The following is a 21,061-nucleotide window of genomic DNA, read 5'->3' as shown; positions in this document are numbered from 1 at the left end:
GCATCATGATCAAATATGATTTTGAAACTAGATCTTGCTTTTCTGGTGTGTTTGGATATTCATGTTTGTTTTGATGTGAGAATTGGGCTCCGATGGTGCCATGTAGTCTTGGTTTCTGTTGCTTGGGTTCCTGCGCTTGCCTCTCGCCCTCAGATTATCTCTAGTGTTACTTTGTTCTGCTATTTCTGACAGTGGTTAGACTGTCCTATAAGCCTGTGTGTCAGGAGTGTTGTAGACCTGTTTTCCTCTCTTTCAGTCAGTTATGGGGACAGAGTGTTCTGCTTTCGGGCATGTAGTTTTTCCTCTCTACAGGTCTTCAGCTGTTCCTGTGGGCCTGTGTCTTGAGTTCACCAGGCAGCTTTCTTGCAGCAGAAAATTTGGTCTTACCTGTGGTCCCGAGGCTCAAGTTTGCTCTCGGGGTGCTGCCCACGAGCTCTCTGCGGCAGCAGCAACCAGGAAGATCTGCGCCGCCATTTCCGGGAGCTTCTGTGTACCAGGGTTCCAGATGGCGTTTGGTGTTTTCCTCTGGCGTCTGAGATGTGTGCAGAGTGCAGTCTCTTCTGGTTTTCCAGGCGTGTCTGCCTCTCTGAAGGTTTAGCTCTCCCTCCCACGGGATTTGGGTGCAGAGAACTGTTTATCCGGCCTGTTCCTTCAGGTTCTGGCGGTGTCTCAGGCACAGGGGTCCTGCCGCTCCTGGGCCCACCCCCCCCCCACGGGAACCCAGAGGCCTTATACAGTTTCCTCTTGGGCCAGGGATGTGGGCAGGGGTGGGCAGTGTTGGTGGTCTCTTCCGCTCTGCAGCCTCAGGAGTGCCCACCTGACCAGGCGTTGAGGTCTCTCTCCCACAGTGTCTGGGAGCAGAGAGCTGCTGCGGGCCGGGATCCGCGGGTGTGGGACTCCCGGTAAACACAGGAAATGCCCGGTCCTAGAGGAATTCTGCCTCTGTGTGTCCCGAGTTCACCAGGCAGGTCTCTTGCAGCAGAAAAGTTGGTCTTACCTGTGGTCCCGAGGCTCAAGTTTGCTCACAGGGTGCTGCCCACAAGCTCTCTGCGGCGGCAGCAACCAGGAAGATCTCCATATATTTCTTTATGAGATGATGCTAGGTAGGAAAATGTCTATGGCGTACCTAACTTCCTTGGCAAACTCTAAAGATATGTTTTTATCTTCATCTATTACAAAGCTCGTGCAAGGAATTTCTCAAACGAGCCCAGGATTGCGTGTTGATGATCCCTATGCACACTGGGGCTTATTTCTCCGACATCTTTAATGAAATTAGACAGCTCCATTCCCCAGCTCCCTCAGCAACATTCTGTGCGTGTGCTGTCTTTAGATTAGTCACACCACAGACTTAATAATTGCGTTCAGCTCTGTCTTCTCTCTCCATTCAGTCCCCAGCAGTGACATTTTAAAGTCACCCCTACACTTGAAAATTGGTGCCAAGGGGGCTGGAGAGACGATTGAGCAGTCAAGAGCACTGGCTGCTTCCAGAGGACCCAGGTTTGGTTTTCAGCACTTAGATGGGGGCAAGCAACCATCAGAGAATGATGCCCTCTTCTGGCCTCTGGAGCACAGCATGGAAACAGACACACATGCAGGCAAAACATTTGTACAACATAAAATAAAAGGAAAGTAACCCCTTAAAAAATTGACATTAACCCTACTCATTCGTTAAGAGATCTTCGATCTTCACATGCCAGTAGTTGAGTCAGGGTTTTCTCTTTGGTTTTGCCCTCTAGTTATAGAGAATCTGTCCCTGTGTCATGAAACTGGCTCTGTCATGGAGAATGACAGAGGTTAGGTACCCAGGAGCTGGCTAGACTATGGAGAATCCCAGTTTCGTGACAAAACTGTGAGGGATGGAATCTACCATCTTCATCGCATTTGAAAGAATGCTGGTTATTAAGTAGGCCTTAATAATTAATCTCGCTTTTCTTTTAACCTATAATGACCTTCATGTTTCATTATACTTTAATTTGCTACAACTGCTTCTTTCCCTTACAGTTAGAAACTATCAAAAATATATTCTGCTTTTTCAAATAATTAGCCACATTTGTAAAGGTGATGTAAGTATGTATAATTTATCTTTACATTCTGTTAAATAATGCATCTTATTAATTTAAACATAATGAAGAAAACCATGTTGGAAATGACTAGCTGACAATACTATTAATCTCAAGGTCTTGAAATGCCAGAATAATTCTAATGAAGAAGGGGCCATAAGAAATGGAGTTCTCTCTATGCTACGAAAACAACCAAGTTTTTTCCTATTCATCTGCAGGGTTTTTCAATTAAATCTGTCATCCCTAGCCAAGAGCTCCTCCAGGACAACATGTCCACTGAAATACCTCACCATTCTAACCCCATTGGGCTTTTCTTGCTTTACTTAAACACTTAGTTCCAGTATTTGCCCTATTCACTCTTCTGTTTGCCCCAACATACACGTACATCATCTGTAACCCCTACAAACCTTATAAGGTAGATAGTATTGTCTGTACACAGAAAGCACCGAGGAATGCTTGGAAAGAAAATCCTTAGCTTTTCTTATCCTCACTTCAATTGTATTTTCTTCTTAAAACTACAGCATGTCTTACAGAGGTCACAAGGAGCAAGAGAGTTATTTTGCTTTAAACAAGGGTGCCACCTTGTGGATAAACAATCTTTAGTAAAATAATATTAAAGCCAAAAGTCAATTTTGTTTTATGTCCTCCTACCTATATGACTTTTCTTATATTGAAATGCTTCATGCAGAAGGCTATATGTGTTGAATATCTGACTAGTAAATTTATCTATGCTCCCTTTGTTCAGTTTACCTGACGCCCTCTAAGTTCAGATTGTGTTAATTTGACAGTTTTTTGTAGACTAAATGACAATGAGTTTCAAATGTGTCAAGAGAAGTGACCTCACTTATTCTGACCATATTTAACTTAAATCGAAGTAGTCCTTATGCCAAAAAGGTGATTATTTTCATGGATGCACTTGCAAACCTTAGTTGTCTGGGTTTAATGTTATCACATCCATATCCTGCTATATTCATGAATTTGAAAGGCAGCAAACTAATATCCCCCTAAACAAGCTACGAGGGCATACCTTCTGGAACTAAAGTTATAATTTTTTGAAGGTACCAACTCAGTTATATAATCAGAAAGAAGGCCATAATGAAAATTCTCATAGGCGTGCAAAGACATTTGTTACCAGAAGCTAACCCAGGAGGCAAGGTTGGGATGAAGGGTATGAATGACTGACGGCACCAGAGAATGAGCTAAGGGAGGAAGGGAACCACACAGAGTTTGTGTGTTGGCCCCTGTCCCTACTTCTCAGGCCCAGCTGGCTTTCTCATCACCTACTAGATGCTCCATGAGATGCCCTATGCAGAATATAACAAGCTCCATCCTCTTCCTCTCTTGCAACTTTTTAGCTCCATCTTCTGCCTAAAGATCCCGTAAGGCCAGGTGCATGAGCCTTCTCTCAGTCTGGAGGGCGTTTGCCATAGACGATTCAAATCAATCCTGTACAACCAACTCTACTCAAGTTATTGACCAATAAGATGAATCATTCCAGAATCCCTTCTGTCAAGAAGGCAGTTCCACCCCTTTATTGTTGAGTTCTTGTGTCAAAATGTTAAGAATCTGACACCTTCTGTCGAACTCTAGTATTTTGTCATACTACTGGTACAACACCTCAACCCAAGGGGCTTTGTCCTGGAAACTGGACTGGAGTGAAGAAGGAAAGAAGAAAGAGCAGACACACCTACAGAAAAGCTGGGGTTGGAAGGAATGTGAGCACACCTACTATGCAACAGAAGCCAGAAACTTTAGCACCATGGACAGCACAGGAGGCGGGGTTAGCTAGCCTCGATAAGACCATTGTATGGGTGAGGAATCAAGTTGTAATCATCTGACCAGAGGAAGCGACAGTCACCAGTTTTTGCACACACTACCAACATTTTCACTCAGACTAGAGGAGGGTTTTCCCATCCCCCTGATCCTCAGCCCTGTGGGAAGGTTTTGCCACTCCTGTGGGGCTGAAGCACTGGGGTCCTTAACAAGGCCATGCCCATATTAACAACACACACTCACTCAGGACTTTATCAACTCTTCCTACACTTACTCAGGGCTTCTTTGGATCTCCACAGCCCAGTGTTACCCTGCTCACAGTCACTGAGTAAGTCTTATCTAGTTAGCACAAGTGAGAGAGTGATCTCAGCATTTGAGAAGAGGGATCATAGAGCATCTTAGTTCAAGTGATGTTCCTTATGGGGATAATCCTTGAGCTTGACTCGAATTATAGGGTTGTCATTTACCCCAGGCAGTACTGTCTCATTCTTCACAGCCAAGTAACTCCTCTGTATTCTACATGGAGGTCAAGCGTGGGTGGATAGTGGGGAGAGAATTATAAATCAACCATATGATATTTAACTCCACCTGTATACACTCTTGATGGCTTCAAAGCCTTTTTAGAAATCTGTCCCAGTCAGAACAGCTGAACATCATCGAGAAGTCCACAGCTCATGTTGGCTTCCTTCTTCAAGAGATTTTGTCCCCCCTCTGACACAGGATTCCAGGACCCTTGGTCTTACATTTCTTGCATTGTCTTCATCACTTTGTCTTGTTCATGTCTGTATGCTGTCATCTGAGCCAAACTCCTCTAGACTGCAAAGCACGGTGGACATGTCCCATCACATAGATCAGCCCCCATTCTAACGGTATGCTCTCAGCTTTCAGGGGACTTCCCTTCCTGTAGGTTAATCTCAAATATTATAAAGTCTCTGAGAATGCCAGACTAAATGTTGATGACTATAATTTCTGAAGGATGAGTTGATTTTGGTTAGTGTTTTATCACAGCAAAAGGAGAACAAACTAGAAAGCTATGTACTATAAAGTGAGTGTTTGAGGCCCCTTTTTGAAGAGTTTTATTGGCCAGTTGCTCAAGAAGGTCCCAGATTCACTATACTGTAAGGCGCAATGAATTGAACCTTAGCTTATTCCTACGCAAGCACAAATTCTTTGAGAAAACGCAGCAAAGAAGTCAGACACAGAATGGCATCAGGGCTTAACTGTGAAGGTGCTGCCCAATCGTGCTTACACATACTGGTTGTTTCTCTTAAGTGAAAACCAGTTTTCCTGACAGAGTTCTCTCTGGCAACCTTAGGGAGTTTTTTGTGCTAAAGTTTCTTTTAGAAAATATTATAATGAGAGGAGGACAAAGAGCCTATGGAACAAAAATTAAAAACAAAGGCAAAAACAACCCCAGTATGGGTTTCTGCTTATGAGGGCTTCTCACCGTGAGCCCATTGGACGTGTTACACATGCTATGGATCATTCTTCTTGTCTCCCTGTGATGTTTGTCTCTGTGTTTCACATTACCACACTTTGGAGGTTATCCCGAATGCCAGTTGTGTGAGTTGAACACAACTGACAGGGTTGAAAGGCTAAAACTACCCTTTCTAATCTATCTATTCCCCGTTCTCTGCCTTAGGCTATGCCTATTCTGCAAGTCTGTTTGCTATTCTTGCTCCTCTGATGGGAGATGTACTCATTTCCTCAGTGGCATTCAAAGGCTCTTCCTTGAGGATTTGCAGAAATTTAAATTTCTCTTTCTACTAGAAGAAGAGAGAGCTGTAAAAATATGTCCAGAATAAGATGAGTGTTTGCATTTTTTGACCCCTCTGCTTAACTTTTTTACATGTTTACTTCAATGATCCAGAAATATAAGTTACATCTTTTTTTTCTCCTCATTCTCTGTGCCAGATTAATAAAATAAATTAATAAACTAAGCATGTGTGGAGAAATCAGTTACTTATCCAAAGGGGTTTTTTTCTGGTCTTCTGCTATCACAATCCTTTTTGTTTTTTAATTGGATATTTTTTATTTACATTTCAAATGTTATTCCTTTTCTCAGTTTCCAGGACATAAGCCTCCTATCCCTCCTCCTCCCCTTCTTCTATAAGGATGTTCTCCTCCCCATCCACCACCCCATCCTGCCCCCTGACATTCCCCTACACTAGGGGTCCAACCTTGGCAGGACCAAGGGCTTCCCCTTCCATTGGTGCCCAACAAGGCCATCCTCTGCTACATATGCAGTTACAGCCATGGATCAGTCCATGTATAGTCTTTGGGTAGTGGTTTAGTCCCTGGAAGCTCTGGTTGGTTGGCATTGCTGTTCTTATAGGGTTGCAAGCCACTTCAGCGCTTTCAATCATTTCTCTAATTCCTCCAACAGGGATGCTGTTCTCAGTTCAGTGGTTTGCTGCTAGCATTCGCCTCCGTATTTGACATGCTCTGGCCGTGTCTCTCAGGAGAGATCTATATCCAGTTCCTGTCAGCATGCACTTCTTAGCTTCATCCATCTTATCTAGTTTTGGTGCCTGTCTATATATGGGCCACATGTGGGACAGGCTCTGAATGGCTGTTCCTTCAGTCTCTGCTCCAAACTTTGCCTCCATATCCCCTCCTATGACTATTTTTGTTCCCCCTTTTGAAGAAGAAATGAAACACCCACATTTTGGTCATTCTTCTTCTTGTGGTCTGTGAATTGTACCTTGGGTAATTCGAGCTTTTGGGCTAATATCCACTTATCAGTGAGTACATACCATGTGTGCTTTTCTGAGATTGGGTTACCTCAATCGGGATGATATTTTCTAGTTGAATCAAAGTTTTAATTAAGTAAGCATCTCAGTGCAGAGTGACAGCTATGCCTAGGCATTGTTCTTATGTGCTGTGGATGCAGAACAGGACAAACTTCTTTTCTCATGTGTAGTGAAACAGAAAAAAACCCATAAATGTATAGTGTCAAGATTATAGGTGCTATGGAAAATAAAGCAAAGATAGGAAATAATATGTGTTTTGGAGTGATGTCTATTTTCTGTAGGATGGTCAGGAGAAGAAAGCCTCTTGGATGATGTTGTTCTGTACTGTCCAAAAAATGAGTGACAGCTGTACTTCTACTTTTAATAAGTGAGCTTGTTATGTATATAGCAAGACAAAGTAAAAGAATTAGTAGCAAGAGTGAGTGAGTGTGACCTGAACATATTATATTCATGTATAAAATTATTAAGAATAATTTTAACTTCTTTTTCTTTAAGAAAGAAGAATGGATCTGGAGTTTCAGCCTTAAAAGTGCTCTGTTTTTTGCTGAAATGGCAGGTCCATAAAAAGAGTAGTTTGGCAAGTGTAATACAAGATAAAGAGTTTAGTCTGGGGAGTGCTTAGTTTGACTTGCCCTCTAGACACCTAAGAGGCCATGCTGTGGTGGCAGTAAGTTGCTATGATCCACCCATCTTGAGGGATTGACCCAACTGTGGTATCAAGAGAATGGTGAAAGGGCAGACACATAGACGCATGCAAGGGAAAGGTGGAATGGGGTGAGTTGTGCTCACTTTGATGGAAGGTACCAACTTTGGCATAGCCCAGAACCTCAGTTTGGGTGGAAGTGCAAAGGAAGGGAACAAGCTGATATCCTGAGGAAGATTCCGGTATAAAGGACTGATTTGGTTTACATTCTGAATCAGGAAGGCAGGATTATATGGGGTACAAGAAGGCAGCAGTAGTTAATATCAGCCAGAGGTCTTTGGATGGGAGTGGTCTTGGGCTGTAGTCATTCCAGGAGAGGAAGCTGTAGTTGGTAGTTATCACACACTGGTCGATCATTCATAAACACTTGTATTTGGACCAAAGGAAGGCTTTGCCATGTCTCCCAGCCTTATTTGGGGAAGGCTTTAACTGTGCCATGGATCTGCCTTGCCCATGCCCATGATACACATTCACTCAGAACTTCATCCATTACCCACAGTTGTGTGTGAGGATCTGGGGTTTGGGGACAGAGAAAGATTCGAGTGCCCACAGCATATAAATGATGCTAAAGCCACAGGATTACAGAGTGAGCAGAGAGAGAGAGAGAGGAGAGAAAGATCTGAGGACCAAGTTGTGCTCATTTCCAAAGCTCAGAACTGGGAATGAGGATGGTTAGGGTAGTAAAGGAAAATCAAGAAAGAATATTGATGGAGAGCCAAGATATGGATAGCCCCATTTGGAGAAAGAATGCTCTTACTTTTGCTGACTGTTTCTATGTGGTCATGGCAGTGAATTGCCAGTGGGTGGGAGATGTAGATATAAGTGGCCAGAGAATGAACAACTGGGCTGAGGGCAGACCACTAGGACAGGACTAAAGACCTTGAAGGAGTGAATTTCTTCACTGTGCTGTGTGGCTTGCTCTGGCCTTTTGCAGTGGGTTAGTAGGGCTGTGAAATAGTTGGGTTTAACCAGAAAAAAGCAGATAATTGCTATCACCAGATGCATGGCGTATTCCCTTTCCTTGTGAAGCTCACTGTTTTATGAACATGATAGCTACCTTTTAAATAAAGAAGACTAGAGAAACAAAACCTACAGGAAGACAATGAAAGTTTGTCATTGTACACTTGTAAGTAGAATAATAATACCCACGTCTCTCTCATATACGCACCCACTTTATGAGACCAGAGGAGATACAAATGCCCTACCCTAAAACACCTACTCACTAAACCATGATTGAACTGAAGAGTCTGAAAAATACTTTGAAAACCTAGAACTGATTTAGTTTGCATCGAATGACTGTGTTACAGAACGAATGCTAAGAGGCATCTATGTTCTTTGAAAATATTCATATTTTTCTCCAAAAAACAAAGAAACTAAGCAGAGTTTTAGATGTAGGAAAACTGTCGGCCCACATGAAAACCAAAGAAGTTACATGTTTGAGAGGGGCCTGTCTTATGATAATTAGGATTCAAAGATAGGAACTGACTTTCATGGTGACAGCTTTCATTCAAATCACCGTGTAGAGCAGAAGTCTAAATATGGTGCATCTATATGAATTAAGCAGTGCCATGTCAATTTCCCATATAGCTGATCACTTTCTCTTTATTGAAAAAACAAAAACAGATTTTGTTGGAGCCAGGAGTGATCCAGGATGTGTTAGCAGCTGGCAGCCATCTACAGCTGTTGGAACTTCTCAATTTGTGTTCCCACTATCTCATCCAGGTACGTGTGCTTACATCCGCTAATTGCCCTTCCGGGTCCCTTGCCCTGAAGTTGTAAAACTGTTCCCTACCAACCGATAGAAAAGTTACACTGTGGGTATGCACATGTATGTGAGTCTGGTGTTTGTGTGTCTGCATGTCTGTGTGTGTGTGTGCATGAATGTGTGTGTGTGTCTGTGTCTGTGTGTGTGTGTGTGTGTGTGTGTGTGTGTGTGTGTGTGTACAACCTAGCATGTGCTTGTAGGTTCTTGAGGACACAGATTAGAGGATCCTAGAAAGACAGCTGCAGTTCCTGTGTCCTTTCATGAATATGGATGTGTTGTCCTTCCTCCAGGTGACCTGTCCACTCCAGGTGACCACTGTCCTCAGGCAGCAGATTCAGCTGCCATGTGCAGGCCTCCCCATGGATTTCTGGGGAGTTAATACTAGAAAGGATCCAGGTCTAAAGGAATGCTGGTTGTGGAAATGACTACAGGTGCAAGACAAGTTGACCAATGGTCATCCATTGAAGACACAGTAGTTATATCTTGGAGTCAAATGTAATGAATTATCCTGGGAACTTCCAAGGTAGCAAAGATAGGGAAATGGATGAGTGAGCTGTGTACCCTTTCCTTGGTCCACTGCATGGTCTGGAATGGTTCAGGGAGAGGTGAGAAGGAAATTCACGTACACTATGCTGTTGAGCATTTAGAAATGTTTTGCATTCATTCCTCACAACGAATTTGCACATTAAAAAATGTCAGAGGCTCACAGTGTAGCCAGTTTGCTGGTGGGGACCTTCCTAATTTGTAAATTCATCTTTCTCTTGGGGAAAAATCTTTTCGGTAAGATGTGGGATGGCCATGGAAGCCTCATGTCTCTGAGACTTCTATTTTACGGACAAGATTACATTTAATAAAAGTAATTTATTTACTCACTTTGGAGGGAGATCAAAATTTTATTCAGAAACTTAAGGGTGGGGAGGGACTGAAGAGGTCCAAGTGATCTGATGTCTTTGGCAGGGCGAGTCTTCTGGGCTTTTTTGTCATTAACAGTCTCTCTCTCTCTCTCTCTCTCTCTCTCTCTCTCTCTCTCTCTCTCTCTTTCCTTCCTCTCTCCCTACCCTCTTCTTCCCCCTCGTGTGTGTGTGTGTGTGTGTGTGTGTGGGGAGAGAGACAGAGAGAGAGAGACAGAGAGAGAGACAGAGACAGAGAGACAGAGACAGAGAGACAGAGAGAGAACAACTTAGGTGTCACCTTTCCCTTCCACTATTTGTCCCACAGTCTCACTGTCCCTTCCTTGCACTTAGAATATAGTGACAGTGCAAAGTAATTAAAATAATGAATCTGCACACTTCTACTCTAGCATCTCTGTGCATCTGACTTATTATTAGTAATAAAAAACCCTTATATCCCTACCTGATTACTTTGTTTTTATTTAGGATCATTTCCTCTAATTCTAAATTTGTCTAAATGTGCTGTGACTAGGTCCTCTATCTTTCACTCCTGCTACCCTACCCACTATGGAATTTTCAAAGCTGTCTCTTATCTTTCTTCTCTTTTGTTGTTTGTTTGTTTGTTTTCCTGACAAACCTGAGAAACCAGAAGCAGTCCTTCCCAAGGTTTCAGTGTGGGGAGTATCAGCCATGTTCACCTAAGGAGGAATTTAAACACAGACTATGAAATTGCTATTATTATCTCAATGCATTTAACCTGACAGTAATGTTTAACTATTTTTATCTCGTTTTCCTTCCTTCTCCTCACAGTAGTTTTTGATGATATGGGAGAGCCATTTCCAATTTCTTTTTGCTAGTTGTCAACGTGAACCATCTAGAAAGGGTACAAGATGTCAGAAGTGCATGTGTGTTTGGCTTTGAAATTGAAATTATTTTTATTTGACATTTCTACATCAAACACTACTACTTGAGCTTTAAGAAGCCCCACTGGATTCCCTTTCTTGTGACAGATGATGCTCAGTGATACAGAGACAGGAACTTGGTTACAGTCTTAGAACTCTTGAGGACGATACCCAGACACATCATCCTGTCCGTTTGTGTAGAGCTAAATGCCTTCTCTATAAGTGAGAGCCCCAGACGAAGACCGGAAGGCCGTGTACACGTCTCCTCCCCTGTCAGATGCATCTGTGGAGACCTCAGCAGCTGTGCCCTCTGCAGCTGCTTTCTTCCATGTGTTCCTGTCTGGTCAAAGTACGGTTTGAATAAAGTTACATTCTGTGAACTTACTACTCAGACTTCCTAATGGTGGCTGAAATTCACCAGTTTCACAAAGGTCCTGCCCTTCCACTGTAGGACATCTGCCTTGTTATCAGTGATGCTGCCGGATGTTGTGCTCATAGAAGGAAACTGGATAGGAGCCCAAGCCTTGCGTCCGTAGAGACAACAGCATTTCAGTTTTTCTAATATATATGTTGCATCTCTCAGGATAAACTTTTTATACTGAGTCAACCTGCTTTTAGATTGTATTATTTTAATGAGGCCTTACATATCTTTACTCTCTTGGCAGTATTGTTCAACTGATTTTAAAGTCAGATAGAATCATTTAGCTGAAAATATAAAAAGTATTATGGTTATTGTTGTTGTTGTTGTTGTTTTTGTTATAAATGAAAAGTCCCCAAATGCTTTAAATGTACCAAGAAGTTGTGTTTTGTTACCAGGGCTACTGTGTTTGCCATCCTGGTTGCAGCCTTTGTCCAACAGGGCTTTTTGTGATGTCATTATTGTGTTGTCCTTAAATTTCTCTTATTTCTTTGGTTAGGATAGGTGAGTCTTCTCGGAGCCCCTGTTCGTTATCTAATACTCATTTAAAAACTGTCCAAGGAGAACCCTTTGCAGAAGCTCCCTGAGCCTCCTCGGCCATTAGCAGGCACCGTGGTAACTTCTGCCACAGGAGTGCTGCTACAGGATCCCCATCCCCATGCCCGGAGAAGAAAAGAGAAACTTCCAGATCACAGTGTGGCCTCCTTTCCTGCCTTTTCAAAGAGACCCCTAGCCCAGGTCCAGTCTGAAATAAAACAGAAGAGATTTTTTTTGTTCTCCCTTGTCCACTTGATTCCTCTAAAAGCTTCTCTAGAAATGTAAACTAGTTGATTAGAGAGTAGTTGCTGAGGATGGGATCTGGCAAGTATGGCCTTGCTTTTCAGTGTTCACATTTGCAGGCATGCGTCTGTCCCCTGTGGTAAACGTGGTTAAGGAAACCTCTGGAGCTCTCTTCCTAAGTGACCAGCCCTACATGGCAGAGGTCCAGCATGCCCACTGTTATACTGAGCTCTTTCTCAAACTCTACTTTTTCCCCAGCTAAATTCTGGACTTTTGTTATTGTTTATTTTGTTTTCTGAAACAGGTTACCCTGGGCTTGCCTCTACCTCACCAATGCTCTGCTCAGCTGATAACGTATTAGGATTCTAGGCATGTGTCATCATGTTCAGCCTTCCCAGCAAATTCATATTAACTACTGAACTTTTTAATGTATGTTTTTATTATTTAGAACAATTTTCAGATTTAAGTATATTTTGATCACTTCTGACAAGTCCTTCCAGATTCTCTCTCCCTCTCTACCCACTCAAATTCAACTTCTTTCTCAAAAAACAAAAAACGAAACCCCAATATAACAACAAAAACTCCCAAAAGCAAGAACATAGTATAAAACACCACTCAAAAAGAAACAAAACAGCAACACCTCATCAAACTATAACCAAGTAAAAACACACAGGCACAGGCACATACACACACAGGAAAACAAAACAAAAATGAGAAAAAAACCTGTGGAGTCCATTATACATTGGTCAACTACTTCTGATCATGAGGCGTATCTTGGAATGGATGATATACCCAGTGCCATTTCATTGGAGAAAATTGATTTTCCCTCTCCAGCAGGTATAAATGACAATTCGGTTGTTAATCTTTACTGTAGTGACTAAGTTTTATTTCTTTCTTTCACTCACTCATTATTCATTCATTCATTCACTTTTTAAAGATAAGGAAATATAATATGATAAAACAAAAAATAAAATATCAAAGCTGGATAAGACAAATCAACAGATGAAAAGAGCCCAAGAGACGGCACAAGAATCAGAGACCCACTCACACACTCAGGACTTGTCTAAAGATAGAAAACTGGAAGCCATAAGATAATTGAGCAGGACCTGGTACAGACGCCTGCAGGCCCTATGCATGCTGCTGCTGCCTCAGTTTCTTTTTTCATATGAGCTTTGCTCATGTTAATTCAGAGAGCCTTGTCTTCCTGGTGTCCTTTATCCCCTCTGGCTCCTACATTCTTTTGCCTCCTTTTCCACAGGGTTCCCTGAGCTCTAAGGGGAGGGATTAGATGGAGAAAAAGACATCATACTAAAGGCTGTGTTCCAAAGTCTCTCACTTTCTGTATAATATCTGCTCCAGGTCTCTATATTTGTTCCCATCTGCTGCAGGAGGAAACTTGTATGATGATGGCTGAACAAGGCACTGATCTGTAACTGTAGCAAATGTCATTCGGAGTCATTTTATTACTACCGTTTTTTCTTTTTATTTAGCCTAGTATTTGGTTTCATCCTGGACCCTGGGCTATTTCTTGTCAGGTTCCTGGTCGCCTAAGCAGTGTTGAGTATTGTTTCCATCTTGGGGAGTGGATTTAAAGTTCGATCAGTTATTAGTTGATTACTCCCATAAATCTTCAGCCACTGTTACCCTAGCATGTCCTGTAGTAGGTATATAATTGTAGATAAAGGGATTGTGGCTGGATCATGTTTATATTTCTCCTTTGATACCATTCAGAGTACCTTTCTGTACTAAAGACACTAGAACATATGAGTGAAGGTGTTATGTAGCTCCGTCTCTCCCTGTTCAATGAGTTGTGTAGATGTGTAGACAGTGGGGTCTAGTTGACAGTTTGTAGAGAGCAACTTATAGTCTTAGCAAAAGCTTGGTTTGTTTGAGGACTCCCATGGACCCCTTCGGTCAACAACTTAATTAAATAAAATCCTGGTGCTGGAAGCTTCATTGGGTAACAAGAAATGGCCAGTTAGAACTCTGTCTCACTCATTATTTGGTGATCTTTATTTCAATTGCCTTCTTATTTGTATGTATTTTAGGAAGTTTCTACTGTATTAGGTTTCTAAACTATCCCACAAATGTCCTCAATTTTAGATGTCTTTCCACATATTCCTTCTCATAAGCCCTTCTCACCTCTCCCTCACCATTTGATCCTCCAATACTAGGCCCTCCTCATACATAAATATCTATTCTATTTACCTTTCCTAATGAGATCTATCTGTTTTCTCTAGTTCCTTCTCTATGCTATGGTCCATGGTTCTGTGGGTTATAGCTTGATTATCATTGCCTTAACAGCTCTACATATAATATCCACATATAAGCGAATACATACCGTATTTGTCTTTCTGAGTATGGGATACCTCACTCAGGGTGAATTCTTTTGTTGTTGTTGTTCCTTTCATTTGCCTGTAAATTCATGATTTTTTTAAACAACCAGGTAAAACTCCATTGTGTAAATGTAGCACATTTTCTTTATCCATTCTTCTGCTGAGAGACACTAGGTTGTTTTCAATTTCTGGCTTTTTTATGAATAAAGCAGCAATGAGCATGATTGAGCAAATGTCCCTGTGGTAGGATAAAGGGTCCTTTGGGTGTTCAGCTGGATCTTGGAGTAGACTAATTCCTGTCTTCCTGAGGAACCACGACATGGATTTCTATAGTGACTGTATGAATTTGCAGTCCCACAGCAAAGAATGCTGTTCTCTCTCCACATCCTCACCAGCATGATCTGTCGCTTGTTTTGTTGATATTCTGACAGATGTAAGATGATCTCTCAAAGTAGTTTTAATTTACATTTCTTTGATGACCAAGGAACACTTCTTTAAGGTTTCTCAGCCATTTGAGTTTCCTCTGTTGAGAATTCTCTGTTTAGATCTGTAATTCATTTTTTTGATTGGGCTTCTTTTTTCTTGATGTCTAGTTTTCTGAGTTCTTTATATATTGTGGATATTAATGCTCTATTAGATGTATAGTTGGCAAAACCCTTTCCCACTCTGTAGGCTTCAGCTTTGTTGGAACGATGGTGTCCTTTGCCGTGTAGACGCTTTTCAGTTTCATGGGTTCCATTTGTTACTTGTCAATATTTGTGCTATTGTTCAGAAAGTCTTTTGCTGTGCCGATGAGTTCGGTGCTATTCTCCACTTTCTCCTATATCGGATTCAGTGTGTCTGGTTTTATGTTGAGGTCTTCGATCTGTTTGGAGTCGAGTTTTATGCTGGGAGATGAGTATGAATCTATTTGCATTCTACATGCAGCCATCCTGTTTAACCAGCCCCATTTGATGAAGATGCTGTCCTTTTTCCAGTGTGTATTTCTGGGCTCTTTATCAAAAATCCTGTGTTTATAGGTGTCTGGATTTCTATATGAGTCTTCACTTTGATTCCATTGATCATTTGTCTGTTTTTGTACCAATACCATACTGTTTTTATTTCTACAGCTTTGTGGTACAGCTTGAAATCAGGGATGGTGATACTTCTAGTAATCATCATCATCATCATCATCACCACCCTCCAGGATTTTTTTATCTAGCCTGGAGTTCCCATACGAAGCTTTAAATTATCCTTTCAAGATATGTGAAGAATTATATTGGAATTTTGATGGAGACCACATTAAATCCATAGATTGCTTTTGGTAGGAAGGCTGTTTTTATTATATTAATGCCATTGAAACATGAGCGTGGGAGATCTTTCCATGTTTTGATAGCTTCTTAAATGTTTTTCTTCAGTTATTTAAAGTTTTGGTTCACTTGCTTGGCTAAAGATATCCCAAGATACTTTGCATTATTTGAGGCTATTGTGATAGGTGTTGTTTCCCTGATCTCTTTCTCAGATCATTTGCTACTGATTTTTGTGAATTAATTTTGTAGCTAGCTACTTTACTGAAAGTGCTTATCAATCACAAGAGTTTCTGAGTAGAATATTTTCAGGTCACTTATGTATACTATTCTATCATCTGTAAATAAAGATGCTTTGACACCTTCCTTTTTACTTTGTATCCCTTTGATCTCCTTCAGTTTTGTATTGCGATGCCTAAGACTTCAAGAACTGTTTTGAGTAAGAATACATAGAGGGGGCAACCTCCTCTTGCTCCCGATTTTAGTGGAAAGGCTTTGAGTGTCTCTCTATTTAAGTTGATGTTGGCTATGAGCTTGCTGTAAATTTCCTTATGTCCTTAGGATTCTCTAAATTTCCTTGGTGTCTTTCATTATATTCCCTGTCTCCTTTATTTCTAATTTTGTTAATTTGGATCTTCCTTCTCCACTTTTTAGTTAATTTGGATAATAAAATAGTGAATATTATTTATAAATATAAGATTTGTTGATTTTTCCCAAAGAATCAACTCTGTTTCATTGATTCTTTGTTTTGTACATTTGTTTGTTTCCATTTCATAGATTCCATCCCCAAAGTTGATTATTTCTTGCCATCTGCTTTTTTGGGGTGTGGTTTTATTTGATGCTGTCCTAAAGCTTGCAGGTGAGCTCTTACGTTGTTAGTATGAGAGCTCTCCAATTTTTTTTATGTGGATAGTTTGTACAAAGCTTGTTAGAATAGCCTTCATGTGTCTCATAATTTTGGTTTGTTATGTATTAATTTTCATCGAGTTCTGGAAAGTCTTTAATTTCTTTTGTAATTGCTTGTCTTGACCCATTCTATATGTATGAGTGAGTTGTTCAGTTCCCATGAATTTGTAAGCTTCCTGTTGTTGCTGTTGTTGATATCCAGCTTTAATCTCTGGTGGTCATATAGGATACAAAGCATTATTTCAATTTTCCTGCATCTGCTGAGACTTGCTCTGCATCCTAGTATGTGGTCAGTTTTGGAGAAAGTTTCATGAAGTGCTGAGAAGAAGGCGTATTCTCTTGATTTTTGGTGACTGTTAGGTCCATTTGTCCTATAGTGTCAGTTAGTTTAATAATTTCTCTGTTTTCTTTTTGTCTGATGACTACTAGGGAGAGTGTGTTATTGACGTCTCCAAGTATCGATGTGTGAGGGTCTATATGTGACTTAAGCTGTAGTAGTGTTTCTTTTAAAAACTTGGTTGTCCTTGTGCTTGGGGTATAGACATTAAGAATTATAATGTCCCCTTGGTGGATTTTTTTCCCCATTGATAAGTATATAGTATCCTTTCCTATTTCTTCTAATTAGTTTTGCCTTGAAGTTTATTTTGTCAAATAGTAACATGGATTTACCAGCTTTTTTCCTAAGTATATTAGCTTGGAATACCTTTTCCCATACTTTTACCCTGGGGTGATATCTGTCCTTGAAGTTCAGGCATGTTCCCTGGGTGTAGCAGAAGGGTGTAGAATCTTGTTTTTGTGTATACTTTATCTATAGTTTTTTACCTAATGATGATAGTTATCAATGAGCAGTGTCTGTTTTGTTGAGTGGTGGTAGTGATGGTGGTGGTGGTGATGGTGGTGGTGGTGGTGGTGGTGGTTTGTGTGTGTTTGTGTGTCTGTGTGTGTGTGATTAAGAATTAAAATTTTACTTTGCTGGTCTGGAATTATTAATTCCTTGTGTTTTCTTGTATGTAGTTAACTTCTTTAGGTTGGACCTTACCTTTCAGTGTCTTCTATACTGCTGGATTTATATGTAGACATTGCTTAAATTTGACTTTATTATGGAATGTCTTATTTTCCCCATGCATGGTGATTGAAAGTTTCGCTGGGTGTAGTCTGAGGACGTGGGATGTGGTGGCATTTGTGGTCTCTGAATCTGCAGCAGATCTGTCCAGACCCTTCTAGCATTTAGAGTTTCCAGTGAGAAGTTAGGTGCTGTTCTGATCAGTCTGCCCTTATATGTTACTTGATCTTCACCTGTTGCAGATTTTAATATTCTTTGTTCTGTGCAGTGAATGTTTGATTGTTATGTGCTAAGGGGCCTTTCTTTTCTGGCCCAGTCTGCTGTTCTGTACGCTTCTTGCACTTTGAGAGCATTTCCTTCCTTGTGGCAGGGAAATTTTCTTCTACAATTTTGTAGAAAGTATTTTCTGTGCCTTTGACTTGTGTTTCTTCCCCTTCTTCTAGTCCTATTATTCTTAAATTGGATCTTTTCATGGGGTTCTAGATATTTTTGTGCCAGGAGTTTTGCAGATTTATCGTTTCTTTCACTGAGGCATTCGTACTTCTCTTTCTGTCTTCAATGCCTGAGCTGCTGTGTTCCAGCTCCAGTGAAGCTTGCCTCTGAGTTTCCTGTTCAAATACCCAAATTTTTCACTTCCAGGTTTTCCTTAGTTTGTGTTTTCTTTATTGATTTTTCTTCCACTTTCAGTTTGGAGTAGTTTTATTGGTTCCATTCCACTGTTCGTTTTTCATAAGCTCTTAAAGGGACTTACTTTTTCTTTAAGGACCTGTTATCATATTCATAAAGGGTATTTCAAGGTATTTTTCTTGTGCTTCAGTTACGGTTGAATGTTCAAGCCTGCTGTGGTAGGATTGCTGGGCTCTAGTTAAAACATTTGGGTTTTTCCTGGCTGTTTTGGTTATGTTTTTACGATGGCAGCTAAGCGTCCATCATTGGGAAGACTGTAATTCTGGTGCTTATATCTGGCCCTGTCTTTATTGGGTGGGTGTTTTGTTCCTTAAGTTTTGTTTCCTCTTCAGTTCTTAGGAGAGTTTGGCCAACTGCATGTTGCCTGTAGGAAAATCTTGTAAGGTCCTTACAGGTGTGGGCACTGGGCTTTCCAAGTAAGTCGTGTTTCTGGGTATTGGGAGCTGATACTTGGGAATGGGAATGTCCTGGAGCTGATGGGGCAGGGTCTGGAAGGAGGAAGGAGAGCATGGTGTTCTGTGAGGATCTGCTTATTTAGTACCTTGGGAATGGAGGCAAAGAGTGATAAGCTGCCAGAGCAGAAGTTCTGCCACACAGCTGGAGAAAGACTAGAGGATTAGACTGGGAAGAACGGAGGGAGAAGTGAATATCTGTCATTGGCCTGCTTGCTTTCCTGGACAGAGTGCCTGGAGGTTTCCATGGAGTACCTGCCTAGTGGGGATGAAGGCTTGGACAAAGCAAGGGGTGAGGGGAAGGAAATTTGGAGGGCAAGATCTGTGTGATGGACTGGAGATGAAGGCGGGGAGGAAGGAGACCTACAGCGGACATTCTGCTGCAGAGCCGGAGACCACACTGGGGGAGGATTTGGGGGCGCAGAACGAGAGGTGATGATCTGCTCTAGCCTACCCGCTTCCCTGGCAGGAGTGGCCAGTGGGGTCCCAGGGTGTGCCTGCAGGAGTTGGAGGCTGGGATAGAGCAAAATGTTGGAAAAGAGGTTAGTAGGGAAATATCTGTGCAGTTCACTGTAGATGTGGACAGGGAAAAGGGGGGGTGGCCTCAACAGGTGGTCTGCTGCAAAACTAGGGCTGAGACTGGGGATTGGAGCAGCTGAAGAAGGGGTGAGTATCTGGAGTTTGTCTACCTGTTTTCCTGACCAGAGTGTAGGTTTCGAGGAAGTAGCTGTTAAAGTTTCCCACCTAAATGGCACATTGTTGTTCAAACTTCATATATTATAAACTATAATGTTCTGGAAGGGTGCTATTGATCTGCCTGTTTCCTATCAATCTGTGTGTGGTTTTAGATGTCCAGCTTTAGAGTCAGCTTCACAAATGTCTCATGTCTTCCCATGTCTTTTATCTGTCACTGAGGTTATTTCCTTTCGTTAGACACCCACTGTTCCTGCTAAAGGAATAACTCCTAAGTGGGTTTCTTGTTTCTAGCCTCTCTCCATAGCAAGCCACAGTCCCTTGAGTATCAGTATCTTTCTAGGGAAGGGAGCCAGCATTTGCAGAGGGCCTGTTAACGCTTAACGGTTTATAAGGGCTCGAATTTCCACCCTGCCCAGTAGCCCTTTAAGTCAGGTGACTTTTGTTTCTACAGTTGGAGGAATTCAGAATTAGTGTGTAGATTTAATTTAGAAGTGGCCTCCTGCTACTTGTTGGTGTATCTCATTAGTACAAGTCAGTATATTAGTTTACCTACAAAAGTCTTATCTCCATGGCTGGACCTGTTCTTTCCCAGGTTTTTCCCAGCCAGCCTGCCTGGTGCAGGATCCTAAGGCAGATGACTTGCCATTAGAGAAGTCTGGTAATAGGAGATCCCCAGTAGCAGGGAAAGGCTTTCAGTTTTCTGTAAACTATGCCCTGGTGGTAGGGGTGGAAAAACACAGGTACACAAACATGTACCTTCCTCTGCTGAGAATTCCATAAACCAAGGATGTTAACCATGGATTTGTGTTGTGTCCCCCGAAAGTGACCCATTAGGATGCCTAGGGTGCCATCTTTGGAAGGGAGAAACTTCTGTGGGATTCGTGCCTCTCGCCAAGGTGATAAACTCTCTTGTCCAATTAATAGTAGTGTCCTTTGTTTCACCAGGTATCACAGTTTCATAATGACATGCAGTAATAAAACCAGCATCCGGTAGGCTCTTCCAATAAAACCAGCAAAGCAGTGATAGGGACAGGCTGCCAGTAGCTATTCGTAGGCAGTAGGTGGCAGTGTGAATCCACCAAACTTCAGTAGTTCCTCTAAAGCAAAAATCAGGGGGGAAACAGAAAGAAAAATTATTTATTTTGCTACATATTAGTCTTCTGACCCAATCAGTAAAAAAGTCATTATTCACACCACACTGGGCAATATGCATTGTAATTTTTAACAAATAATAGGAAACTGTTAATGTGCTCACAGGAAATGCAGTTTTGTCTCGGGCTTCTATGGTCATTTATCACCGCACTTTGTGAAATCACTCATTTGTTCTAATTTGAATGTAAATGACTCTAAGGTTTTACAAATAAGGTGACAGACTCACATAAATGTAATTGCAGGGTTCATCTCCTTCTTTTTATATATCACTCATTAGGTTATGAATTAAATACATCGTATTAAACCAGGGGCATGTCCAATGATGATATTGTAATGGCAAATTACTCTATGCTATTAGAGGTGTATTTTTTATTCATGGACATTAATTTGTCATTAAGCGGCATTAGTTTAGCACTTTTATGTGAAAGACGTGACCTGC

The 21,061-nt window shown here is 41.5% G+C and overlaps 1 protein-coding gene across 8 annotated transcripts in view; it reads left to right on the top strand.

The window, feature by feature from the left end:
- Klhl32 (kelch-like family member 32) overlaps positions 1-21,061 on the top strand; it is a 247,220-nt gene that overhangs the window by 143,460 nt on the left and 82,699 nt on the right. For 6 of the 8 annotated variants that reach the window (XM_232840.11, XM_017593707.3, XM_017593705.2 and 3 more), the window contains one exon: positions 8,913-9,011. The exons of the other annotated variants lie outside the window; for them this stretch is intronic. In XM_232840.11, the coding sequence (XP_232840.4) occupies positions 8,913-9,011 (99 nt within the window). The remainder of the gene's footprint in view (positions 1-8,912; positions 9,012-21,061) is intronic. 8 annotated transcript variants of the gene reach the window in all.

Source organism: Rattus norvegicus, chromosome 5 (assembly GCF_036323735.1).
Source record: "Rattus norvegicus strain BN/NHsdMcwi chromosome 5, GRCr8, whole genome shotgun sequence".
In the NCBI taxonomy this organism is placed as follows: domain Eukaryota; kingdom Metazoa; phylum Chordata; class Mammalia; order Rodentia; family Muridae; genus Rattus; species Rattus norvegicus.
This window is presented reverse-complemented; position numbering and strand designations above follow the sequence as displayed.